The sequence below is a fragment of the Neolamprologus brichardi genome, chromosome 12, assembly GCF_056152115.1.
Source record: "Neolamprologus brichardi isolate AB-2024 chromosome 12, ASM5615211v1, whole genome shotgun sequence".
NCBI classification, from domain to species: Eukaryota; Metazoa; Chordata; class Actinopteri; order Cichliformes; family Cichlidae; genus Neolamprologus; species Neolamprologus brichardi.
The window spans coordinates 13539269-13566028 of NC_142115.1; the positions used below are offsets into that span (position 1 = coordinate 13539269).

A 26760-nucleotide genomic window follows, 5' to 3' on the forward strand; every position below is an offset into this window, starting at 1 on the left:
AGTATCATCACTCTCATCTTGGGTGCTTTTATTTCCTAGATAAATAACTCTTTCCAGTCTGTTGCAGATAGAGCTGCTCCAAAATATGATAAATAAAGTGAGTCTTGTTCTGTTTGTTGTGTTGAAGAATTTCCGTGCGGCTTCATAACACAGAGAATCTGCCAAGTGCTAGCTAGCTGTCACGTTGAAAAGGGACAGAGTGTTCCTGCTGTAACCAATAGAGTGTCTTTGATCTACACCGTATGGTCTAACATTTACTGAAAACATCTTTTGACTGAGATCAGAGCTGCAGTGACGCAACTCGGGCTGCCAGCGGTTGCGGCGAGCCAAACTCAGAACTCCCTTGATCAGACTCAGTGAATACACAAAGACAGTGTGGGACTTTAGCTTTTTCACTGCCTTTACAAAAAAACGAAAGACCTTGCTTTAGCAGCGTGGAGGCACGACAAACCGTTAATGCTGAAAAGGGACGGCTGCCTTAACAGCATCTTAGTGATAAGCCAGGTGTCCGTGAGCGGCTGCAATGGATGGAAAACATCATCCCAAAGTAATCTGAACATCAGACTACTTTAAGTACTTTGTGTGTTAATAAACAGCCAATCACAGAACTGCTAGCTTGCAGTGGAAGCTCAAATGCTAGCATCTGAAATATATTTAAGGGATCTGTGAAGGGATGATTGCCGTTGTTCACCAACACTTTCTGACGTATTTGTCACACACTGGTAACAACGTGAAGGCCAAGGCTGTTACAGTTAAACGAAACTAAAAAGAAAAACTAGCTTACATGCTGTAAGATTTGAAAAAATGCCAGCCATGAATTCGACAGCCCTCCTGTCAGGTGTACAATAATAAATTACGTGGTCCAGTTCTAACTGCAGCTTGACGGCCGGTCGTAAGTAAAAAAAATAGATAGTAGTCAGTTGTTTTGTTTTTCTTTATGTGTGCATTTCTATGCTGCCCTCACAACTGTTTAAACTCATGAACACAAAGGATGTATTTCCTTAACAAGGCGTGGGATAAACTCAAGCTTACTTTTCATATGCATTACACAAAAACATCACTTATTTTGGTTGTTGGCTGCCCAGCAGGCTCTGCCTAATGTCAATGCGAGGCATTCTCACTTTTCGCTCCTCCTGTCTGCGTGTCACCTGTTAGTACTTCTAAATCATGGCTGTTGGTAAGAGTCCAAGTCCTGTGACTGTCCAGCATGAGGAGCATCCTGCAGTAGCCTGTGATATGAGGAATATTTGCCAGGTTTTCCTGGCAGCCAAACTCTGCTTGTGCTATTCAGAGGAGCTGCTCACACCATCAATTTTTATGCCTCGTGCCAGCAACCGCCACGGTGTGGAGGAGTTATGTTGTCAGCTTGTCTGTGCTATACTCTTGAACACAATATTTCAGGAATGAGGGAATTTCTTCTAATTCCACACAAATGTCCTTGAACTGATGAGCTGATTTTAATTTTGGTTTGGTTGTAAAAGGGTCACCATGATTTGACAAAGGCCTTTTTTGGCCATTGCTCAAGAACTGATAAGTGAAGTGTGACAAAGTATGACACAAACTTCTTAAAGAATGAAATGGTGAAATGATGACATTTCATATCCTGAAGGTCTAAGGTTTGCTTCACAGTTGCATCATGATGTTTTACAATAATCCTTTTCTGGCCGTTATCAAACATCATAACTCAGGAAGTAATGATAATAATGTCGTTTCACTGTCGATACAGGTTTGCAAACTGTGTATAAAAGTGTTGCCTTGGGGTCAGTTTGTATCAAGCTGAAACAGCAGTTGCCTCCTTCGTGTTTTGTTGGATGCATTTCAGTTAGAGAGAGATATGCTGGTCAGTAATAAACACAACTACAACATCTTTAGTTTTTTGTTATCGCTGTTACTTTTTCTATATTTTGACATATTACTGATTCACAGATAAAAAGAGTGGCTTTATCTGGAAGATAGCATAAAGATTAAAAGTGTTACTTCCCATATAAAACTATATTACATATGACTAAACAATTGACCTTGATATGAACATGAATGATGGAGTGCTGGGAGTGTTCCTGATAAAATAAGAAGGATGTTAATTATTGTGTAACATTATTAGCAGCTTACCCCCCAAAACACATAATTTGTTGACTTGTCTTCAGTTAAATGCCAGACATAACACAGGTTGACAAACATAAAACAGTATTTTGCACCTAACTTGACAAAGCTCGGTATGCTGTGCAGTATGTCTTTAAAAAATTTGAGGGAACTGGTCAAGTGGAGTATAAAAGCAGAAGTAACAGGTCTAAAAAAAACTATCTACGTCAGATGAGCAGTATCTGAAAAAGTCTTTAAACAAGACCAGATACATGCATCTGGCCCTTCATTTGATCCATCTACTGTTCACTGAAGCCTCATCTGGTGTAAGTGGAAAGGTGGATGTCAGGAAACAAATCTTAAGGATGAAAATGGCTAAAGAGTGAGTGATGACCAAAAGGTTTCGATTGAAATTGTCATCAATTTGTACAGAGGAGGTCAGTAGAGAGATACAGCCTTCATCAGGTAAACATGGTGGAGACTCTGTCATGGTTTCATGGAGGCTGGATGTCAGTCAGTCGTGTTGGGGATCTTGCCAGCCTTGCTGAAATTGAAGAAGCACCACATTCAGCAAAAACCTAACACAGGATATCAGCGCAAACACTTCATACCATCTGTCAAGCACGGTGGTAGAGGTGTGATGATTGGGTTTGTCAGCCATGGGAAATTGACAGCAAGTTTACCATGAACTAATTTTTATACCAAAGTGTTGTAGAATCAAAAGTGAGGCCAACTGTCCAAATACTAAAGTTGGCCAAAATTAGGTCATGCAACAGGACAATGATCACAATCACACCAACAAATCTGGCAAAGTTCCGACCTCGACCCAAGTAAAATGCTGTAGTATGACCACAAGAGAGCTGTGCAAAAACCTCAATGAACTGAAGCAACGCTGCAAAGAAGAGTGGACCAAAATTTTCCGTAACGCTGTGAAGGATAAATGATAAATGCATGCAGAATACAATTATTTTGTTTCATTGTTATTGCTTCTAAGCTACTGAATAATTCTACGTAGAATTCACAGAGGCTATACTTCTTTCCCCCATAAGTTTTCGAGGTTTATATGAGTCTGTGGCGAGCCCTCAGCGCTTTCTCTCATCTCTTTGTTTTGTCACGAACTTGAGCTTGTTGTCATTTAAGAGGCTTGATGTAGAAGACTGACAGTCACAGGGATCCTGCAGTGTTACAAAATATTGCGACTCTGCTGTCAGCTTTTGAAAAGGTGAGAAAGTGTTGCCTGAAAGTCAGCCCTTGTGCCCAGTATGTGAGAAATGAAAGCCCTGGACAAGCTTCACATATAGTACTGTAAGTGAGAATTGACTTAAGTGACAAAAGAATACAAACAAGTCTAATAAAGTAGTTCTGATTCTGGTATTAAAGTCATATTTAGGATGGTAAACAGAAACACTGGGACATGATTATGCTGGCAGCCTTCTAGTTTCAGTCTCTGTACATACGTCATTCAATGCCGTAATCATTTGTGATACTAGATTGAAACAGCTCATTAACTCAAATGTCTAATCTGCCAATCACATGGATGCAACTCAGTGCATTAAGGCATGTAGACATGGCCAAGATGACCTGCGTAAGGTCAAACTGAGCATCAGAATGGGGAAGAAAGATGATTTATGTGACCTTGAACATGGTGTGGTTGAATCGGATAGCCAAAGAACTGACAATGAAGAACATAATACTGGAAAAAACACTGCCTCACTGTTTGTTCTCAATTTCTGCTGCAACATCCAGATGGTAGGGTCGGAGTTTGGTGTAAATAACATGAAATCCTCGATCCATCCTGCTATATATCAAGAGTCCAGGCTGCTGGTGGTGGTGAAATGGTTTCTTGGCGCACTTTGTGGCCCTTAGTACAAACTGAGCATTGTTTAAATACCACAGCCTACCTGAGTGTTCTGCTGCTGACCATGTTCATCCTTTACGACTACAGTATACCCATCTTCTGATGACTGCTTCCAGCAGGATAACACGCCATGTCACAAAGCTCAAATTATCATGTTCATTGAACATAATGAGCTCCCTGTAATTAAATTACCTCCACAGTCACCAGATCTCAATCCAACAGAGCACCTTTGGGATGTGGTAGAAAGGAAGATTTACAGCCGCCAAACCTGCAGTGACTGTGTGATGCTGTCATGTCAATATGGACCGAATTCTTTAAGGAATATTTCCAGCACTGTGTCGAATCTACCATTAATAATTAAGGGATCTCCGAGGTCTGGCGTAATGAGCTGTTAGAACCTCGATAGCATAAAGTTGTGTTTTTGAACTGAAAATGACCTTTCATTGTGATACAGGTGCTTCCAAACCACACCTTCACATAACACTATCATTCATATTCATATTTGTAGTTTTCATTTGCAGATTCTTTAATGTTACCTTACCGTTGGTTTACTGAAATGTGGGTTTGTATAATGGGTTTCTCAAAATACTTTGACCCTCAAAAGTTAGCGTGCCACTGCGTCACGTCTGTAGGCTTTGATGAGGTCTGTCGAATCTGTGGTGAGGCTTTGAGCTCAATAAAAGCTTTTAGCAAACCAACAGCAACTTTGCAACAAGGACGTGACCCCGATTACATTCAGCCCTGACATCTGCCCTTAGCAAGCATGAATTGGTTCCTCTTAATAGACTCAATAATTGAAAAGGGAACGCTGCAGTGAAAATAAGTGAGCTTTTAAAATGAGCGATTATGACTGGACAAAAGATGAATGTCTCTTCATTAAATTTGAGTTATGAACACAGCAGAAATGTGATTACACTTGTGATTCAGCTGGGAAAAGGTCTGGGCCTAATAACTCGTCGGGAAAGTAGAACATACTTAAGGTGAAGTTGTTTTTGGTAAATCTGTCACGGGGTACAGTAGATAAAATGTTCATCACCCTACCGGGTGGTCTGATATACGCTGACCTCTCTCACACCATGTCCAGTTTACTGCTGATCAAAGCTGAGCACTGTACTCTGGCACAGTGACAGCTTGCTTTAATGTAGCCAGGCGTTTCCTCTGATAAGACCTGACCGTGTCTGACAGCCATGAAGTGGGTTATAAAAGCCCATCTCAGCAAACTAATTTACTGCATACTGTTCATCTCAGTGAGTCAGACTTCTTTTATTTGTCAAATGTAATATTCTGTGCAATTTTTGTTCCATCTAGCCCCTTCCTCCATCGCCGCTTATCTTCCACTTCATATTTTTTTGTGCAATAATGGATCCTGGGTATCCATGAAATCTTTCCCTTTGATTCGCTGCTGGAATTATTTTCTTAAGTTCAGACAGTGAACCACGTGAGCTGTTCCTCAAAGTCGGCTCTGATTTGGGCTGGCCGTCAGTCAGCTTTCTGCTGAGCATGTAAATGGGTTTCACTGATTTCACTGATGTACAGTCTGTTGTAGCGGTGTGACGCCTGACGTGAAATATTGTGTCGTCACGGCTGAATACTGCACCATGTGGTGTGGGAATTGCACTTGTGTATATCACTTTCTCCCTGCTGAACAGAGCATGTCAACAATGTATGATGAGCTGTAAGAGCTTGGCCATATGTTTGGAATCACTCACAAATATCAAGATATTAATGCCACTGACAGTATTGTCATTTTAACGGGTATACCTGCAATGCAGTCCAGTATATTCCATTTCTTCCAGACAGTCGTGGAGATTTTGTTTTCAATAATATGATGCTGTTGCACCAAATTGCATTTAGAGGTGGTTCAAATATCGCTAATGCATGTAAAATAGGGAAGCTAAAATAGTCAACTCTCTTAGTGTAGTGAAATTACTGCACCACCACATTTAATAGTGACCTCTTAAACATTTGAGCGGTCATACAAGAAGTGTTATGCAAGAATGTTAGGAAATTGCCTGCATGAAATTGGTACCACTATATTTTTACACCAAGGTGATTCCCGATGACCTACTGATTTTAAAACATCTGAGGTAGTAGGACAAGTGGAGGACAAAAGAAGCAGATGAAAAGTGTCTGAAAGCCATGCCCTTAAGAAAAGACAATCCAGCAAAGACCTGTCACGGGACCTAAAGGATGCATCTGACCCTTCAGCTGATCCATCCACTATTCGCTCTTTCTCATCAGAAATGATCTCAGTGGAAGGGTGGATGTCAAGAAGCCATTCTTAAGGATGAGAAACAGGGTAAAACTATAAACACAGAAATGTACGGTCAGATTTTGACCCGACATGCACAATACCATCTGGACTTCCAATGATCCCAAACACAGTGCAAATGCAGCCAACATCCAAAGAAGAGCTTTGAGTGTCCTTCAAGTAGCCTGGGGAACTATCTAGAAAGCTTGCCTAGGAGAGTTCAGGCTGTGTTGAAAAATAAAAGTGGTCTGACCTTTAAGCTCATTTGAATTGTACAAACTGTGTACAATATATTTCCATGCATGGAAATATATTGTATTTCCATGTATATTTGCACATTTGAATAAATCTCTGCACCTATTTCTCATGTTCCTAGCAAAATAAAAAGAAATTTGAAGGTCGTCTCAAGACCTTTGCACAGTACTCTGTGAATCACATACAATGGGATAGTGCACAAAGACATCATCTCAGTTCCTTCACTCTTCAAATTCAAATATATTTGTAAAAGAAAAACATAAGTGACTCATTTTATTCCACAAATATAACAGAAAATATAGAAAAGGGGGTGAGAAGCCAGATGAAAGTTTGTTTTTATTACATAAAACCATTTCATCTTTACAATTATACACTTGAAAAGGCTGTGTTTTGGGGGGTTTTTTGCAGGAAGGCCAGTATGCGGTAGTGTATGCAGTAGCTAAAAAAGTCAGTCTCCAGTAATTATGGGCAGGCAGATGTCATGTCCACATAACTTTCCCCCATAGACATCTTAACTCCATGGCTTCATAATACCCGTCATTACAGTAAAATGCAGTTGTGCCCTTAAAGCCACAGTAAATTCCCACAGCAAGCTGGAACTGATTAGCTTGTTAGTTTAGCACCAGCTGATTGGTACCACCTAGAAAAATCCCAGAAAATTTTGTTGATCACATAACTCAAAAGGGAATGTTGTCAAAAGCTGTTTTCAGTTTTATCAACCTATAAGTTGACTGGAAAAGTTAGCATAGCAGGATTTTGTTTCCCGTGTGTGAAAGTGCCTCTCACTCCTAACAAGAAACCTGTTTAACTGTAACCCTGGCACTGCTGTCTGGCAGTGTGGAGCTATGTTTGTGTGAAGCCAAGCTTGCATGTTAGTGTGTGTTTGTGTGTCTTATGACGGTGCCTGAGGCTGTGCCTCCTACTCGCTTGCCCTAGTGATGTGACAGCACGGCGCTGACACGCTAACGAGGCTCCTGCTGGACGTGATGAGGCTGAAGTGGTGTGAAGCAGAAGCCATTGTGCATTCAAACACACTCACCTCTTCAGGGTAGTTCAGGGTCTTCTAGTGGTCACACAAACACATGCATGTACACAAACAAAATGAGTCAGAGAGCAGAAGATTCAAACCTCTTCATCCGAGAACCGTCACGACATCTATGAAGGTTGTTTCAGGGTCTATTGCGGCACTACAGGAGCTGGCAGGTGGACAGGACTGTAACTTAATTTTCTGAAGATTTTCTTTTTTTTTTTGCCCCTCTCTGTCTCTTTTTGTTACCTCAGTAAGTGCAAGCTCTGCACAAGCGCATGGTAACTGGCCAGCTCCCCGGGCCAAGGTGTGGGAGAGTTTGGAGTGTTGAAGGGGCTGAGGATGTGTAGGGTTGCAGTGGGAGTTACGCCACTTTTCTTCACCACTTTGTCTTGCTGGCAGCAAAACTGTATTAGTTGGGCCGGTTTTACTGCAGTGTTCACTTTCTGAGCTCGGGCAGAAGTGAGACATCCTCTTTTTTTTTTTCCTCGTTGGCAGAAAACTTCCCCTCATCACATATCTACTCCTTCTCTCCTAATACACTCACGTAGCATTTCTTTCTGCACTTTTGTCTGGCCCTTTTCCATCTCCCCATTTTCTCTCTCCTCGCACCTTCACTCAATCTTTGTCTTTCTCCCCTGCGTCTCCCCCCTTTCTTTTCTCCTGTTCAATCACCTTTACTCATTCTCTCCACCACCACCTTTCAACCAGCGGTTGCTCTTCCATTTTTGTTTCTTCATCATGTATGCCCGAAGAAAAAAATTAGGCAATATTGCTTTATGGGAATCCTAGTAACTATTCACTGCTATTGCTCATTTTCATATACAGATAGATAGATAGATAGATAGATAGATAGATAGATAGATAGATAGATAGATAGATAGATAGATAGATAGATAGATAGATAGATAGATAGATAGATAGATAGATAGATAAAACTGCGTGCTGGGGGAAAATAAAGTGTAATCTCACTCTAGAATATTAGCTTTAATGTGTGATTTTGTGAGAGAGGAGCAGGCAAACTGTGATACTGAAACATAATGCCAGACTGCCAGGCTCATTATTATTCTCTCTGATCTCGGGATATTCGTTAATGAGCAGATAATGCTTTTACAGATTTTGAGGCTTTCATGTACAGGTATGACAACAGCTTTTGAAAAGGAGAGCTTTTCTCACACCAGTGCATGCATATAAATGAAAAGTTCACTTCTCCTCGTATTTACGTTGTAGCCACAGATCTGTTTTGAAATAGAGCTTTCCACGGTGCATTTTTTTAGACTATGTTTTCTGTCTCTTGATCGTCACTAATAGCCAGCGTGGGTTTATTGTTTGCGAAGGCCCTTTTTTGAGAGATGAAAGTCCTGTTTTTTTTCCCTAGCTGTGCTCTGGGGTTTATTAGAAAACATCAAACGCACTTCAATTATTTTATTTTCCCCATACTGTAGGATTTATTTGCATATTCATCATGCGTTCACTGTTCATATGGACGGTATTTTGAAGGCCGTGTGCTGGCAATTGAAGAGCCTGTGCCTAGATGCTACGTTGGTTCGCGGTCGCGCTGTTGAATTGTTCTACTGTAAAATGAAATGAACTTGTGGTAAATATTCATTTGTGGCAAACCATGCCCTGAAAGATATGCTTTTGTGTAGCTGAAGTTTGGAAGAAGGTGCAGTCAAGATGATGTCACAGTAAGCACACCTTATATTTTGTCCGACTTTAATTATGTGTTTACCTCTTCGATATGCCTGATTTCTAAGTTGCAGTTCAATAACGATGTTACAATGGGTATGATCACAAGTTACCTCGATGTGCCCGTAAACATCACAGCTCGGTGTCATCTTGTTTCAGAGCTGTGCTGTTATTGATCTCTTGCTCTCTTCAGCAGTGTGTCTTTTGTCCTGTCTTCCTCCCTTCACCCCCAACCAGTCACACCAGATGGCTGCCCCTCGCTGAGCTCGCTTCTGAAGGTTTCTTCCTGTTAAAAGGGAGTTTTTCCTTACTACTGTTGCCAAGTGCTTGATTATAGAGGGTTGTCTGATTGCTGGGGTGTTCTCTGTATTATTGTAGGGTCTTGATAATGATTGTGATTTGGTGCTTTATAAATAAAAATGAATTGCAAAAGAAGAAGAATTGCAGAAGCCCTGTCTTTGTGCTTGCCGGTCCACCTCCAGTGTGTCAAAACAAGGACCCTTCAACTTCATTTTCTGGAAGTGGGCCAGAATCACATGGAGGCAAATCCGGTGAACAGGGATTGTGTCAGCATGAACAAAAAAACAACCGATTGCACCACATTTCCCCTCATTTCCGCTGAATCTTCACCCTCAGATGCCTCGGGACATTATAGTAGAAGTCTACGTTAAAAGTCTCAACCTGTCACACAGAATTCACCGTGTGCAACCTTGTGAATGTCGAAAAAGTGATGAGCACACACTTGACTTTACACACTTGGAAAACTGCTGAAAACTGCTCAGGTGTAGCTGAAGATGCAGCTCTTAACAGAGGTGATAATACGGAGTTTGGGTCTGGTCACGCCGCATTGAAATTGTTGGAAGTTGGTGCATTCCTGTACAAAAAAAAGTTTTTGCATTCACAGCAAATCAAACAAAAATAGTGCATATGCTGTATGGTCTGTTAAATAGCCACTAATTCAGTCCGGTTATTGTCAGCATTGGCTCGCAGCATAAAAAAAAAAGGTAAATGGTAAATGGCCTGTATTTATATAGCGCTTTACTAGTCCCTAAGGACCCCAAAGCGCTTTACATATCCAGTCATCCACCCATTCACACACACATTCACACACTGGTGATGGCAGCTACATTGTAGCCACAGCCACCCTGGGGCGCACTGACAGAGGCGCACTAACTCTGTCAAAAAAAAAAGAAGAAGCACATTTTCACTATTTTGGACAGTTTGTAAAGTGAAGCTTAATTAGTTAACTGGGGAATGGTAAATTAACCGGTTGTTATATAGCGCTTTTCTTCTCTGCTCAAGCACTTAAAGCACTTTATACTACAGCCTCATTTGACCTTTCACAAAGGCACTTTTTTCCCAGCCTAAGTGCTTTCGAACTAACATTCACACTTTGATGAATGCATCGGGAGCACTTCAGGGTTCATGATCTTGCCCAAGGATACTTTTACATGCAGACTGGAGCAGCCAGGGATCTTTTAGGCTGGTAGATTACCTTTTCTACCTCCTGAGCCACAGCTGACCCAAAAATGTGGTTTTCTTCACTGTGAAAGCGTAAGATCAAGTTAATGTAATATTGGTTACATTAAAATATGTTTTGTAACTGAACTCTCTTTTATGGCAGTGGGCTGCCTGATTTCTAACAGAGAATAGGTAGCTCTGCTTCTCAGATACCATCAAGGCATATGATGCTGGACCTGTTACTGGCCCCCATCCGTCTGTAGTTAAATTGAAAAGCGCCGCACTAATAGGTTCAACGCAGCCCCAGGGAAATTGAAGAGGTTTGTCAATTATAAGGCCATATTATAGTGCCTGATCCTGGCGCTTCTCTTCTGCCTTTCTTCCCAAAGCAGCAGCGCAAAGAAGAGCATTAACTACAAGGTGATGCGCGCCCTAATTCAATGACACAGATTTTTGTTCTCGCTCCAAGAGTTGAGCGTTGAGTGAGAGTGGGACGGGGTCCAGTGAGTGACAGAGTGGAAAATGTGAAGAATGGCTCAGCGAGGCATTGCTGAAACAGATCCAGGAGAGACGGTGGAAAGCGAGGGAAAGCTGGCGTCAGCAGCGGATGAGATGAGAGAGGAGATGAGGTGCTGACTCCGTCGGTGCTTTTCTCAGGGAAAGCAGTTGTATGAAGGTTCACATACGAGCAAAGCCTTCCTCCTGCCCTTTCTCCTTTAAGACCCCAGAGACAGCTTCAGCGACAGCAAAACCTTTCCTCAGTGTGACAGCAAAGATTAAATCCTGTGTATTTTGCAGCAGCCATGCAGGTGTTACCCATGGCAAGACAAGAGATCATAAGGAACTGACAGTTTTCTTTAAGGCTCCTGTGACCACAGTTTTCTTGAACACACCGCAGAGTAGTTAGCGTGTCATAACCCGAGTGACAGATTTAGAGGGTCTCTGCGTGGAAGGAAGTAGTTTTACTCCCTCGATGAACTGTAATGAGGTGTAAAAGCCTTTTTTCCTCTAGTTTGTTGTGTGTTACATTATAAGTAGAGGATAAAGATAGAATAAGTGCGTATACCGGTGGCCATGTTTTTAGTATAACAAAATTGAAAATTGAAAAAATTGTTTTCTGCTTTGATATTTAAAGAGGCATCTGAATCTTAACTTGTCACATAGGGCCGCTTGAGTGGGACGCCTTGGTCTCAGCTTTAGCATCGTTTTTAAAACTAAAGAGTTAATGTTGTAATGTTGTTTTCAACCTGACCGAGTCCGTCTCAACCCAACCAAACAGTTTTTGTGTCTATACCTAAAAAAAGAAGCTTTGCTTATGAAAGTCAAGCAGAAATGATTCATTGTCTTTGAATTGGGGATTTGGGGTGTATGATATGGTTGGGTTATTGGGTGACTGTATCACCTGTCATCGATTGGCTAAGCCCATTGGTTGCTGGGTTAGCAGTTGCATGGATTTTTTTTTGGTCTGGCTCTTTGATGCTCAGGAGTTGGTGAACCTGTGAATCTCCATTCATAGCCTGAATCTCATAGGACATTATACTACTCAATCACAATGTTCTCACCTCTTTTAAAATGAGGAAGTTACAGTTTCTCTATGCATACAGTTGCATTTTAAATATGTTTTAATCTGAACGTGATTACAGACTACAGAACAAGTGATCCCAGTCTGAAATAAAAAAATTCCAGTGCCCATATATTATTAAAGTTTAAACCGCAGGTCAATATAACAATACATTTTTAAGCTGTTGTAGTTGTTTATGTCTATTGTGTTTGAAGGAGCTGTTTTGCTGGTTAAATAAAAGGCGATTGCATCTCTTCAATCCTTAGACATAAGTTCATCTTCTCAGAAGCTTAGTTTTTGCAGTGTTTGGAGCTGGTTTCCTGCTGTGATATGCGAGCTGTCGTTGTCTTCTTCAGAGATAAACCTTTGGCATGTTTTACAAAGCATCATTTTGCTAATCTGCTGTGTTTCTATGCTGTAAGCCTCTAAGGGCAGCCAAGGATGTTAGAATTTAATGATGCATGTCCTTCCATATAAAACGGTGATTCAGACTGGGCTTCCTTCACTTCCAGAGAAAAACAAAGCTATTAAGGATGGAGACTGGCATGGCGTCATGTGATGAACAGACAGAGGGAAGTTTCCCTACAGCCATGATGTGAGAGGGCAACGAAGCTCACCCTGAACCCTCCTGGCCCCGTGTGACAGTAGGGCTAGAGTCCCACAGTGAGGCCCGATGTGGCAATGCATCACACAGCTCCAGCTTGCCTAAGAGCAAACCATGCTGTGTTGGGGAAAGGACAGCTAGAGGACAATGTGGGAGATGAGATAAGAGAGATGAGAAGGGAAGGCAGGAAAGATGGCTGCCAAAGGCGCACAGGTTCAGACAGGAAGCAGCCACTCTCGCTTCGTTTCCTGTTAGGAAGAGCAAGAACGGTCATGGGGAGAACGTCAACAACTCGGTCCTGGGTTTTCACAGAGGAAGGTAGGATACACAGCAGAGAATTACAGCCCAACATGAGACTCGGAGAAGAGATTCAGGGTGTATGTTTTGTATAAAACTTCCTACAGGAGGCTCCCAGACCAAAGTGTTGTTGTGACCTCTGGTGTTTTCTTTGGTGTGCTTCATAGTTTCTCTACACAAGAATGCAAATATTTAAAGTTTATTTAAAGTCAGATTTATTGGATTATTTATCTTGGGGGTTTTTTTTTTGCTCTGGCCTTCATTAACATTCGAAACAATGGTGTGTACTTAATAAATTACTGTTTAATTTTTCAAATGAAACAGTAACAGTAAAAACCAGATAACTTTTCGAAAGAAGTCCTCTAGTTATCCAAAGTCTAAGTAAGCATGTCAGTCAAAAGAAATGTGGTAAAAGTTTACCAAATTGACAAATACCGAACTGTAAAGGTTTTTATTTTAGCTTTCCAAATTCAAAGATCTCATTTTTACTAGTTCCAGTCTTATTTAATTAAAATGACCTTGGTAGATACTCGTCACATTAAACATGGGAGTTAGCACAAAATGCTAATTTGGCTTTTCATCTGACTAGAAATGTCAATGTGTGGTTTTAAGGAGAAATTACATTCTGAAACTGTTTCTCAGCAAACATCTAGGTGCTAGCACTTCATCCCCCACACTCTCTTAACCTACATACACACCTTATAAGCTTTGTCAAACAACCCCTTGTGTTTAGTTACTGGACAACTTTACGCTCGACTCCAGTGTGATGGTGAAGAATGAGAGTCCTGAACTGTGCAGCTATCTGGCTGTAAATGCTGAGCAACGCTCGGTCCTGACCTCATTCAGTTACACTCAAGAAACCTGACTGCCAGACGCTCATCCTTTAAAACCCACTGAACTGTTTGAAGAAACTCTTTCAAGTTGAGCTCGTTTCATGCATGGTGCACCATCAGAGTGCTCACAAATACCTAACAGGATTACAGAAAGAGATAATGTCCATCTTTGCTTCCTCCCTGAAGTTGAGACTGGGAATGAAACATCTCCACATGATTAAATATTTACAGTTTACACTTTAACGCTGGTCAAGACTGTTTGGAGCTGTGCCGCCATCCATCGGGCCATGAACATAATGCATCCCGCAGTTGCCACAGTGATGAGGGGGTCAGAGCTTTCCCCTGATTTGTGTATAGAGAAAAAATTTAAATTTAGGAATTAGTGCTTTGTTAATGTGCGTGTTGTATTTTTGAAATACGCTGAAATCTTTGTTATTTCAGCTTCAAACCATGACAGAGCCTCCACTGTGTTTTACAGCTGTAGACTGTAGACACTCACTGATCAGCAGAAGGTCCAGATGCATCTCTGTGGGTCCTGTGTCAGGTCTCTGCCTGAACTTTTCCTATTTCTTAAAGAGATGATTTTCAGATACTGTTTATCTACTGTAGTTTTTTTTTTAGGCCTGGCACTTCTTCTTTGTCCCTCCACTTATATGGTTTTCTCCCATTTTTTAAGGACTTGCTGCACACGTGCTGAGAAACACAATATTTTTTTGCTAGTAACTCTTTGGAAATCACATTGGTGCAAGAGTAATATTATGATATATTATGCTATTACATGGTAGGTTTGCTGTTATTCTTTATCATGCCTGTCAACTTGCTATTTTGAGATTCGGCTAAATATAATAGGAAAACGTGATGTGTTTTTGCAACAGGCTGCTGTAGGAAAGTGCCTGAAGATGTTATATGTAGAAATGGCTCATCCCTTGAGTCAGGTGCTTTTTTATTGTAGAATATTTCACAGGTCAATGTTCAAGGACTGAGCTATAAAATTGTCCAGTCGACTGGACTAAAAATGGGTGAAAAAGCAGAAAGACCGTTAGAAACCCTGGAGAACTATTGCTCAAGACCCTTTTTTTAATTACAACAAACTCTGGCTCACTTGAAGCAAAATGTAAAGAAACAAGAGGTGGTTTTTACCCTTTTGCATAGTGCTATATAAGAAAGCAAGTTGGCAAGCTGTGAGCAGGCATGGATGTGACTGGCTGAGAAAGTTGTGCACGGCTGACTGACTGAAGACGTGAGAGACACAGGCAGCTGGCTCATTGAGCAGTCATCTGTAAATGTGTGTGTGTGTGTGTGTGTGTGTGCGTGCGTGCGTGCGTGGTTCTAAAGACGCTCCAAATAAAATTAGCTGTCGAGCCCAGTCCTTTAGCAGTCTGCAGCAACGACTCAAGGTCAGACTTGCTGATCCTGCTGATGCATTTTATTCTCCGGAGCCAGCATCAAGCTCCCGGGTGAGGGTTTACTGCTGCCCACCAACCCTCTACTCATTCCCACCCCCATTCATCCTCGGCACACACTCCCTTCCCTCCATTATCACCCTGGTCCTCCCTGGTTTGGGAGTGTGCATTTACCCGTTAAATTAGGTGGGGGAATGAGGGGATGACGCTTTCGGCTGGAGTGCCTGGATACCCGTGCTGACGTGTGGCGGGGAGATGGATAAGCTAAGGTGTCCTAATTTCCCATGTGACTACAGTAATTGTGTTATAATGGAGGTGGGAGCTGAGTAGTCATCAGCAGACGGACAGAAGTACAAAGCTCCTGGCTTTATGCCCCCCCCCTTTTACCGCTCAGACGGACACAGCAGGCATTGTGGGCATGATGTGGCCGTGCATGCAGTTTACGACACAGCAGGAGCTTCAAAGGTTGAGTGATTGGACTATGTGTGCACCCCAGTTTGTTATCGCTTCAGGCAGAAGGTGAACTCTTATACCTCATCTCCTTCAGTTGGTCAAGTTGGCGTCTCAACACTTTACACAGAAAAGCTGCGGATCTCCTCAGGCTAATATCACAGGCAGTTTCTGTCTATTTATCATCCAAACAGTTATTCATTTACTCATTAACTGTTAATTATAGTGGTACACAAGCGAGAATACATCACCAAACTGTGAAAGGCAAACCCATGTTCTATTATCTATTATTTTTTCTCATAAAATTAGCACCATCTCATTTTCCGCCTATGGTGAGATCAATAATTGAAATACATTAAAGGGGCACTCCAACAATCTTCTCATTATGCGTGGTGAAGCCTGTGAGTATGACTCATGATAAGTAACCGTGGTGATACATAGGGTTACTTATGCAAACTTTTAAAATCTCCATGCAGAGGCACAGACGTCATTAGAGTGATTATGCATTAATGATCCTTATGATGTCATCAGGTTTTTCAGTTTCTGGGCTCCTTGCTTTTCAATCTGGAGGTGTTGGCTTTGATGCAAAAGAAGTTTTGTGAAGAAATCTGAATTGAATATTATGGACAATGTGATGCATTATGGGGTATGGGATTTTCGAGGAGTCCCCCCCGCCCCCATTTCTTTTCTACATGCTAATTTTACTGGAGTGAAACATGTTATAAGCTTTCTGAATACAAAGCCGTCCTCACGTTACCACTCTTCTCTGTTGATTCCTCTTAGGCACCATGAGACCAGTCCAGAGGAACTTCTATGATCCGTCATCTGCCCCAGGGAAAGGTGTGGTGTGGGAGTGGGAGAACGATAACGGCTCGTGGACGCCGTACGACATGGAGATCTGCGTGACCATCCAGAACGCCTATGAGAAGCAGCATCCCTGGCTGGACCTGACCTCTCTGGGCTTCTGCTACCTCATCGACTTCAACAGCATGTCTCAGACCAACAGGCAGAGCCAGAGAAAGAGACGTCTGCGGAGACGCATGGACCTGGCCTACCCACTCATCATGGGCTCCATCCCCAAGTCCCAGTCCTGGCCTGTGGGCGCCAGCTCTGGCCAGCCCTGCTCCTGCCAGCAGTGCATCCTGGTTAACAGTACAAGAGCTGCCTCTAATGCCATCCTGGCCTCCCAGAGACGTAAACCCCACGGGGGGACGGCGGGCAACGCAGGCGCCGCAGGGACCCATACCGTAGTGCGGCAGAGCAACACCTTCGCCGGTACTTCGTTTTGGTCTCCAACATCCAGCTCCACTGGCACAAACAACAATAACATTAGCCTGGGAGGTGGACAAGCTAAAGCTGAACAGGTGCAGTTGCCACTGTCTGCTGCCAACTTCCCCTGTTCCCCCGTGATGCCATCTCTTTCATCTGCCCATGGCCACCACACTCTCACCATTAACGGACAGAACAATCTGAACCGTCCGGGCACCCAGCGCATTTCCGTGGGGACTGCCAGAGGAGCCATCCCAGCAGGGTAAAGATTTTTTATTGTACACGAGAGGCCAATGCACACAAAGGCATTGGCCTCTTTTCCTAGCTCAGATTTTCTGGAGTTGGCAGTGGCCTTTCACTCGATATAACGGAGGCATAATGCTCCGATTCAGTTGAATTTACAGTTCCACAGAGGCAACGGGTGGATATTAAAAGCCAAGAGCCAATTTTCATGTCTGCTACACAAAAGCGTCACCCTGAATCCGTGCTGTATATTCTGTCTTTCTCTCCCTCTTTCTGCTAATTTATAACTACTGTTGTTAACGTGCCGATCAATGAACCTGCAGGATAAAAGTCCAGCTGATTCTCCTTTGGCCCAGTTGGCCGAGGAGGAACCCTTTTCCTCCATATGTGTGCCCGCCATGGTTACTGCTCCATAACGAGCTTATGTCGGCCCCCGATAGGCGTGAAATGCTGCAGCCTCTGTTGGAGCCCTCTGTTGCTTCTGCTTTGAAGTAATTTGTTGCTCTCACACTTCGCTGTGGTTGTTGTGTCACGGGATGTGAAGAGACAGTTTGACACTGTATGTGGATGATCTGAACGCGTGTTTATCTGCATCATTATCTGCATGTGTGTGAACGCGTAGCTGTGGAAACCTATTTGCCACGGAGGCAGAGCTCCACTGGGGAAGCATGAATAATGGATCAAGGAAAAACGGGAGCTTCGGCAGAGCGCTCTGACCTCAGAGCGATTCAGAGAATGGAACCAAGGAATAGAAGTGTGCTAGCGTTGTAACCGATACTTCAGTGCCCCCCATCCTGCTTTCTTTTGCTAAAATAAACCCTCTCCTGATCTAATTTGATTCCATTTTGTTCTCGCCGCTCATGGGGAGAGACACACTTACTGCATGTTTGAATAACACCGTCCTTCACCCGGACACACATGCTTTCACTTTGTGGCCTAATTCAGTGTCACCCCCACCCCCATCCTCACCACAGCAGGTCATGACTTTGTTTGTGCGACGTACTCGGCGATGCTTCGTTCTGCATTTCAAGAATTCAGTGACAGCTCAGGTGTTCAGAGCTGTGGGCGAAATGTGACTTCTTCTTCTTTTCGTATTCTTTTTTACCTCACAGCACAATGAGTTTGGTACGAGACAGTGAGAGCTAGAGTGAGGGAGAGGAAGAGACCGAGGGGGTAAAAGGCGGAGCGCGTCAGTTCCCAGGCGAGTGGCTCGACGCACAGGATGAGTGTGGTTAACATACACACAGCAGGACATGAGAGCTTGCAAGCGCACAGACACAAACTGAAACGTGAACTCCCTCGCATATTCCCACAAGCCTGCTACAGACAGATAACAGAGTAACCCACACAGAATGTAAAACATCAGATCTGTGTTTTTTTTCACACGCCCACGCTCTAATATAACTGCTGGGTGCACGGAAGGTATTTGGCACATTGTGGCTCGTTCACATGACTCTATTTCGCTGTTTTATGTATGCAAACCGGGCAGCCGCTATGGACGAATCAGGCAAGGTGTACTTCAAGCCACCAGTGAGAAAAGCTGCACGCTGGTTTTCGAGACAACGCATTTGTTCTCGAGTCCATTGATGATAAAAGGCCAGATATCGATCTTTGTATCTTCTGAAAAGGATACAGGTTGTGGTTGTCAAAGCGGGGGAGGGGAGGGGGGGAGTGTTTAATGCATCTGTGTTACGTGTGAAAACATCACAAGTGGCACCATCTGCTGGCTTGTGTCAACACATCAGTTTATCTTATTACAGAGCAGCCCACATATCGCCACCTGTGCAGCTCAGCGACAGATGCAGACTGCCATCGTTTTTTGTTTCTTCTTATCACACTGTTGCACGAGCTGGAAGCAACACTGCAACTGTCTATTATTTTATTAATTATTGTTATTAGATTATTTTCTTTGCTCACTGGTTGAATTGCTTGTTTTGGTTTTTTTTTTTTAACTGATGCCCAAAAGATATTCAGTTTACAGTGATGTAACTGGGAGAAATTAACTGACTATTTTTAAAATCAGTTCATTAAATAATTCTGAACCTAGCTTGCATCATCTTTATAGATATTTCATGATATTTATGAATTCATTAAATATTTGCTGGTAAAAGAGCTGTTCGTGTTGATCTCTTTGAGTCAATAGTCTTGCATCATTTATGTGCAGCACCATGTTGCGTATAGCTAATCGTTCTCGAGTATTTCACCCTTAAACCAAACTCACCATCGACACGTCGAAAAAGGAATCGCAGCAAGTTCTCGCTATGAGATTTTTCTCGTCGTTATGTGTTTACGCATAGATACGAGAAATGTTAACGACGAATCGTCTGCCTGTTTAAAGGATAAACAGATATCATGTGTAGCGGAATGAACAGAGAAAGAATTTCACATGTCCTCTGGGGATTTTTTTTGTTTTGTTTTGTGTTTTTAGGCCTCCGTTGTCAGTCAAACCACTTCCTCTTGTGCACTTTCTCTCCGCTCGACCAGGTTAAGCCCTGCGCTGCAGGTCTTTAGTTAGAGCTGCTTTATAGTATTGCTTTCAGTTCTCTGACAGGTGAAAGATGAAAGGTAAAAACAAAAAACAAAAAAAACAAGGCCTTGTCTTCATGAGCTGAAAGAAAGAGCTTTTTAATTGGGTGCGTTCCCTCGCTGCTATCGGCTGTGTTTACGAGCTGCTCGTGTTAAGGAGCCAGCCTGAGGCCTGAGATCATTATCCCTCAGTGTGTTGCTCTGCTTCTCCTCCTCTGGCACTCCCCTCATGATGAAAATTGTTATTAAAATAAATGGAAAAATCCCGAGCCAGAGTTTTGGAAATCGTCTGTGCCATCGTTGCTTATTTTCAGGGCATTTCAGCTGCGTGGTGACGTGTATTTCCCACCCACACTGTGTAGCGGGGGCAAGCCTCTCTCTCCTGCGATACACATCAATATGCAATTAAGCACTCGTGGAGTTCTCTCCATTCGACTCTGTCTTTATAGCGCATAATAAACAGATGAGGAGATATTAGTCTTCCGTCAGCACTTCCTCAGCGAGGCTTAATGTGGTCTCTTTATTTTGGGAATCACATCTGATTAAGTCCTCAAGGCAGCTGGGAGATTCCCTCCAGAGAAGAAGTATTACTCTGAGCAGGAGATAGAGGAGGAATAGTGACCCTCGTGCCCATGATCTGCAAGGGGCCTTTATTGCTGTGGTGTTGATGGATGAGCTTGTGGGAGGTGGGTTTATTACTAAATTACATTGGTTTTGGGTTAGATATTACAGCCTTAGTTATAAGAAATGCCACTCGGACACACTGTCTAAGGTTTGGGCGAAGATAGGCTCAGGTTAATTTTTACTTCATGGAGAGAAGGGAACAAAGAAGTGAACACAAGACAGGAGGATGAAAAGAATTGGAGTTGTCAGCGTAAAAGCAATGTAGAGGTGACAAGGTTCAGTGTAGTTTGCTGAATGTGGAAAAGGTCTGCGCTTGTTTACGCTGACAATGAGTTATAATTGCTCTCAAGGTCTGAGCACAAGCCAACAGAGCCCATTGTTGAGGATCATTGATTGTTTTAACCCTAAACTGGCTGTTTTGGTGAGGACAACTCAGGGTTTTTAACATGAATGTTGGCGTTTCTTGATGAAATAATCAACATCGAAGGTTATTCCGTGTTAGAGATTTTTAGCGGCATGTGGTTTAAGGCGCGATTCAGAGGTACAGGGTTCACTGATTTCAGAGGTTCCCATTTCTAAATGAAAAAACAAGAAAGGCAAGAGAATTGTGTACAAAAGGAGACAGATGTCCACAGCTGTACACTGGCTACAGGTCGTCTGGCTGCCAGTTTAATGTGTAATCAGAGATTTGAAGGAAAGAACGCGCTCCAAGATGTGCGTCTGTGTGTAAGAGTGCGTGTCTTTCTGGTTAGGTGATAAGAATTATCAATAGCATCTAATGTTTGTGTGTTTTGTGTTTCGGCTGTTTTATCAACATATTTATCGTACCACGGAGTTTCCGTCTTATTTTGAGATCTTCTCTAGAATCTATATGCAGTACAAATGAAACTAACTAATGTCTTGTTCTAGTACAGATCCACTGCTGTGTGTGCTTTTAGTTTGTCCACAATGAGATGGCGTTAAGGGCTCTTGTGTTGTGTCGTCCCCCTTTCTTCTTCTCATGAAAATGATTTGTTTGATCACAGGACTCTCTGTGAACTGCTTAAATTAAACATGCACTCATAAAGGGAGGCATCTTGTCCACATTGTGCTTTGATTTGGGCAAATGAAGGATTCTCCCACTGGGTGGCAGTGAATATATTTATTTTTCTTGTTTGTTAGATTGCTTTTTACTTTTGTTCTGCTTTTGGTTTTTGGGGTTTTTTTATATAAGCTTTTACACTTTTGTACACATTTTTTTATTCCAGACACAGAAAAATAGACCGCCAACCTCTTGACTCAAACTGGTGCTTTCATTGAGTGAAGGGCGGCTGTGTGCTGTGAAGTATTGACTGGTTAGTTTTTGTTACACGCGCAGACTGCAGGAGGTGAGTTCGTCTATTAATTCTTCTTCTGTGGCTGAAGGTGTGAAATCACTCACTGGTGTCTTTTTTTGGACAAAAATCAAATCTGACATGGCCCCCCCCCACCTCCCACCCCCCTCTGAATTTGACTTTCTGACATAAGGCATTTATCAGAGCTGCACATCGCTGTATTTTTTTGTTACACTCCAGAACAAAAGCAAGCTGATCCTGGTTTCTGGCCCGCTGGTGTGAGACGCAGCGTATTTGAGTCCTTCCCAGAAATGCAGTGGGACACATCGGCTTCAGTCAGACCTCGTGTCCCTTTGTTATTGCACTCAGCTTATTGAGCGGCTTCCCCTGGTGTAAGAACCGAGTCCCTCACTAATATCAAAGCGCTGTGTTGATGCGGATTTGTGCAGTGCCTAGAGCTACAGGGTCTGACACTTCACTCCCTTCATACAAAGAGCAAAGAGATGTGCGCAGGAGTGTGTGAATGTGTGTGTACGTGTTTGTAGTCAATAAACTGAGAACTCTACTGATTCAGTGAGAGCACAGCATTGAACATCCGGAGATGATGGCTACCTTTAACTCCACGTTATTTGAAACATGGGTTTGGTTTAGAAGTGTAACAGGTTTGCCACAGTAACCACAGGGTTGAAGGTAGTTAGTGCACACATTTCTTTACTAATCACTCCTCCGACAACTGTGCGGCTTCGGAGCGTAATGACTCTGTGCTGCAGTCTGCCCGCACCAAATGCAGGCCAGGTGTGCCACTCTTTCCACCGGCCACTTCTACGTCCAAGAGCCGAGCCATTAACTACACCGCACCACCACAGTGAGCTGTATTACAGGTGTCTAAGGTTACCTTCCTAAAAAGAGAGAGACCCTGGCTTTGTTCAAAATATGTAGTGCTTGAGAAATTTATTAGGCCAACACACAGTGTAAGGCTGATGCCCCAGCTGGCCCAAGTTAACAGCATTGGTAATTACCAACATGTTTCTGTAATGGTTGTCCATCAGTCTGCACAAGCTCTTGTCACACAAACTAAGTTTGTTTGTTTCCTGTTAAACAGTTCTTCTACTCTAGATGATTTCTTCTATATAAACACTTTGTCTCTATCTTCACTTGTTGCCAAAGGGCATTAAAGTACAGACCTATATTTTTTTTATTTCCTAAGTGGTGAAATACAAGCTTCATTTTATTCCAGAATCCCATTAATGATATTAATTTCTGGAGGTCTCAATGGAGACATGATATATGATTTTCCCTTGGAGCCACCATTCTCAAAATATCCTCACATCAGTTCATATTGTGACCTAGTCTTCGCGGTTTCTTCTTCTAATGTCATTCTTACCATCAACTCTAATAATATTAAAACAATAAATCTAAAAATGAACAACGGCTTCCTTCTTCGTAAAATAATATGTATGAAGGCCTAACCAAGTGTCCTAGTGTAATTTCTGCAATTTAAGAGGAATTTAAATGGTTATAAAACTTAATTAGAATTTTTTAGTCCACTTTTCCACCTGTTTGGAGTCTAAACTGTTAACGGGAATAAAAATGTGTGGTTTGAAACTATCCATTTCAAAGTAAAGTGCTTGTTTTCATCATTGTCTCACACTGGCTTACGTTTGTTTTTTTATAATTGTCTGCTGTCCATTGCTTTCAAATTTAGTAAAATTTACAGGCTGCTTCCTTTAGGAGTCGCCATAGTGGATAACCTGCCTCCATTTTATCCCCGGTATCTTCTTCTCTAACACCAACCCTTTGCATGTCCTCTTTCACTACTTCCATGAACCTCTGCTGAGATCTTCCTCTTTTCCGCCTGGAATATGGCAGCTCCATACGTCCTTTGTCCAATACATCCACCATCGCTCGTCTGTACATGTCCGAACCACCTCTGCCTTGCCTCTTTAACTTAAGCGCAAATCGCTTGACCCAACCTGTCCCTCTCATGTACTGACTTCTAATCCTGTCTATCCTCGTCACTCCCAATGAAAATCTTTCCATTTACCCGGGCTTGGGACCGGCACTAAGAGTACATTTGAGTACACCATCATATTTGGTGTGATTTTATTTATTAGGTGTTTTTTAAAGGGCAGTGTAATCTCAGCTTTAATAGCTCTTAGTTTGATGGCTTCGTACTTTTAATCCAGGTAAAGGAAACTTGTTTCTGTGCTCTGCTTCGCTCGGGGAAATTTGCGCGCTCATATTAATGCCCCTGTTTTTGCCCGCTGTGCTTCATAGATCTTGAAGAGTGAGCAAGTCAACTGTCTTTGTCGTCTGTGTTTGTCATGAACTTCCACCTCTCCGAATGTCATCCTGAATCAGACTCTGCGGCAGCGCTTTGCACAAGTCAAGCTGTCCCATCCTACTGCAGTTGTCTCCGTCTTTGTTGTGAAGCACATTTGACATTTTAGCTTGAGTGTTTTTCATGCCACGCAGAGCAGAACTGTCTGCTGCTTTCAGGTTTTTCAGCTGTGGCATAACAAGCAGTTGTACACAAATGGGACCGTTTACTGTCCATTTTAGCAGTCACAGGGTCATTTACAGATTATAAGCTGTGTATTAAATGGACCCGCATGGCGAGAAGCATCTGTCTGTGTAATGTGAGCAATTCTCTTTGTAGAGACCTTTGAGTAAGGGACTGTAACAACACTGTAGTTATAATATTACTATTTTTATGCCTACTTTGCTTCACTTTTCATTTCTTTTCTCTTAAAGGGTTCCTGCACTCCCAGTTAAAAACTTGACTGGTTCTGGACCAGTGCACCCAGCCTTAGCAGGTTAGACCAAATCTGCTGTGCAGCATCTGTTTAGCAATCAGCTATAAATGATAGTTTTTGCTGAGATGAGTAATGTTTTTTATTTTTCTGTGTGTGTGCTCTACCCATGCGTCAGGTATGACAGGTATCCTGATGTGCGCTGCAGGTCTGCCTGTTTGCCTGACTCGCGCACCAAAACCTATACTGCACCCACCCCCCATCAACAAGAGCGACATGAAACCTGTGCCAGGAATCAACGGCATGCGCCGCAAAACCAAGAAAAAGCACCTAAGAAGAGGTGAGACGGCGGGACCGAACAACAGAATGAATTCAGAACAACAGCACTGTAGTTTGTAGTTTTATAATAAGTGAAGAAATGAGAAATGCACAGATGAGAGAAATCTACCAACCACTGACAGACCATCTTTGTTCTGCCAAACTTTGCGACATGTTTCAGCCTTCTGAGTGTTGAAACTGCAAAATAAGCCACCAAATAAACTGTTGAGGGATCCATAATTGTTCCATAAGGTTAACAGTGGCTGAGATTTCACCCAAGTTTGCTAACAGTCAGTTTGAAAGGCATTCCTGTACCTTTTGAAAAGCTCATATATGTATACAGTAAAATAACAACTTCATAAATGTAACACTACATTCAGATTGATACATGAAGCCACAATGAAAGGCATGGTTACACTGAGCCGGTTCGAAAGGGCATCTGGTGTATAGTTGGAGAGCTCTGGGCCTGAGTAAGTGTTGGTCGATGCAAGTAGTGGAAACCACAGACCTCCCCGGGGAGTTTTTGTATTAATTGAACAGTCAGACTGTTGGATTTCTATCCTTGCACTGCACTTGTCCTCTTAGTCAGTCCTTCAAGCATCTCATCATTGTGAACAAAGATTTTGTTTAGAGATACACCAGTTTAAATTCCTTCCAATTTTCCAGTTTTCTCCAACTGTGACCTGCCGGTATCAGTATCAGTAAGAACAGCATGCGCCAACAAAAGCATTCCTCAATGCATAGTGTAATTTTCATTATAAAAGAAAGTATTGAAGTTTACAAAAGCAAGTGCAACAAATGTCAGGTACTCACATCATCTGCTGTGTTTATAACGTCACCAGATAACGGCCTTTTTCTCTTTCCTGCTTCTTTAGCTTTAAACAATTTTCCTTTTCTTAGCTTCTTTAAAATCTCCTTGTTCAGTTGAGAGATGGTGATTTAAGTGTCCGATTAGGTTTGTTGTCACAACAGTTTTTTGCGGTGGTCCTTATTCAAATTCACCAAAATCAAGCTTTTAAACAAAAAAAAACAAACAAAAAAAACAAGAGCCTATGCTAACAGCTATGTGAGACTACCTTTAAGTAAGGCCTAGAGCTAAGCTAAATGCTAACACAGCTAATATATCCAGACTGCCTGGTAATAGCTAGCTAGCACTAAATATATAGTTATTAGTTTTGCAAGTACACTTGGCCTTAAACTAGAATTTAAAACATGCTATTAGAAGGTATCTTTTATATGAATGTATTACTTTCAAGCCAAGTTGTGCGAAAACTTTAAAAATCGCAAATTCATGACCACATATTTATTTTAGCCTCAACAAATGCTGCAGACTATTACAACACGTTCTCACTCCCAAAGCGTAATATTTGACGCTAGGTGACAAATTGTCAACATATTACGCTTCCAGACACCCACCACATCCCTAAGTGACAAGATCGGAAAAATGAGGAAACATGAGAACTGTTTGGAATCAATCTCACATGTTCGTTCATTTTACTTAAATCACTTTGGAAAACGCAGTTTAACGTCATTAAAGTGCTGGTAAAGGTTAGGGATAGGGTTAGTGTTAGGGCTGGAATACATGGCTGGTACGTGTATTACTGCGGGACTGTCATTCTACTGGATTTCATCCATAAACTGGTGCGTAGCATAAGAACGCGGAAGGTCACCTTTCACATACCTCAGGAACGCCACGGGATGTGACAAATCGTCGGGATGTTAGGCCTCGGGAGTGAGAACGGGCTGACTATTACCAAAAAACAGCAAAACTGCCTTTACTAATAAAATAAAATAAAATCTTCTGCTGTAGTAATTAGAAATTATTGACCTTTCAAATGTTACTTCAGGCAGCAGACAAATATGCAACCTATGTGTTTGTGTCTGATTTGATTTCTATTACTCTGCTTTCTGCACCCAGAACAATCAGAGAAGTGAATGAAGCTGTC

At 42.3% G+C, this 26760-nt stretch overlaps 1 protein-coding gene across 1 annotated transcript in view; it reads left to right on the plus strand.

Moving 5' to 3' along the window:
- Positions 1-26760, plus strand: part of dtx1 (deltex 1, E3 ubiquitin ligase) — a 47622-nt gene that overhangs the window by 8247 nt on the left and 12615 nt on the right. Inside the window, exons 3-5 of the mRNA XM_006803094.2 lie at positions 16552-17299; positions 24498-24559; positions 24675-24836. Of these exons, the coding sequence (XP_006803157.1) occupies positions 16552-17299; positions 24498-24559; positions 24675-24836 (972 nt within the window). The remainder of the gene's footprint in view (positions 1-16551; positions 17300-24497; positions 24560-24674; positions 24837-26760) is intronic.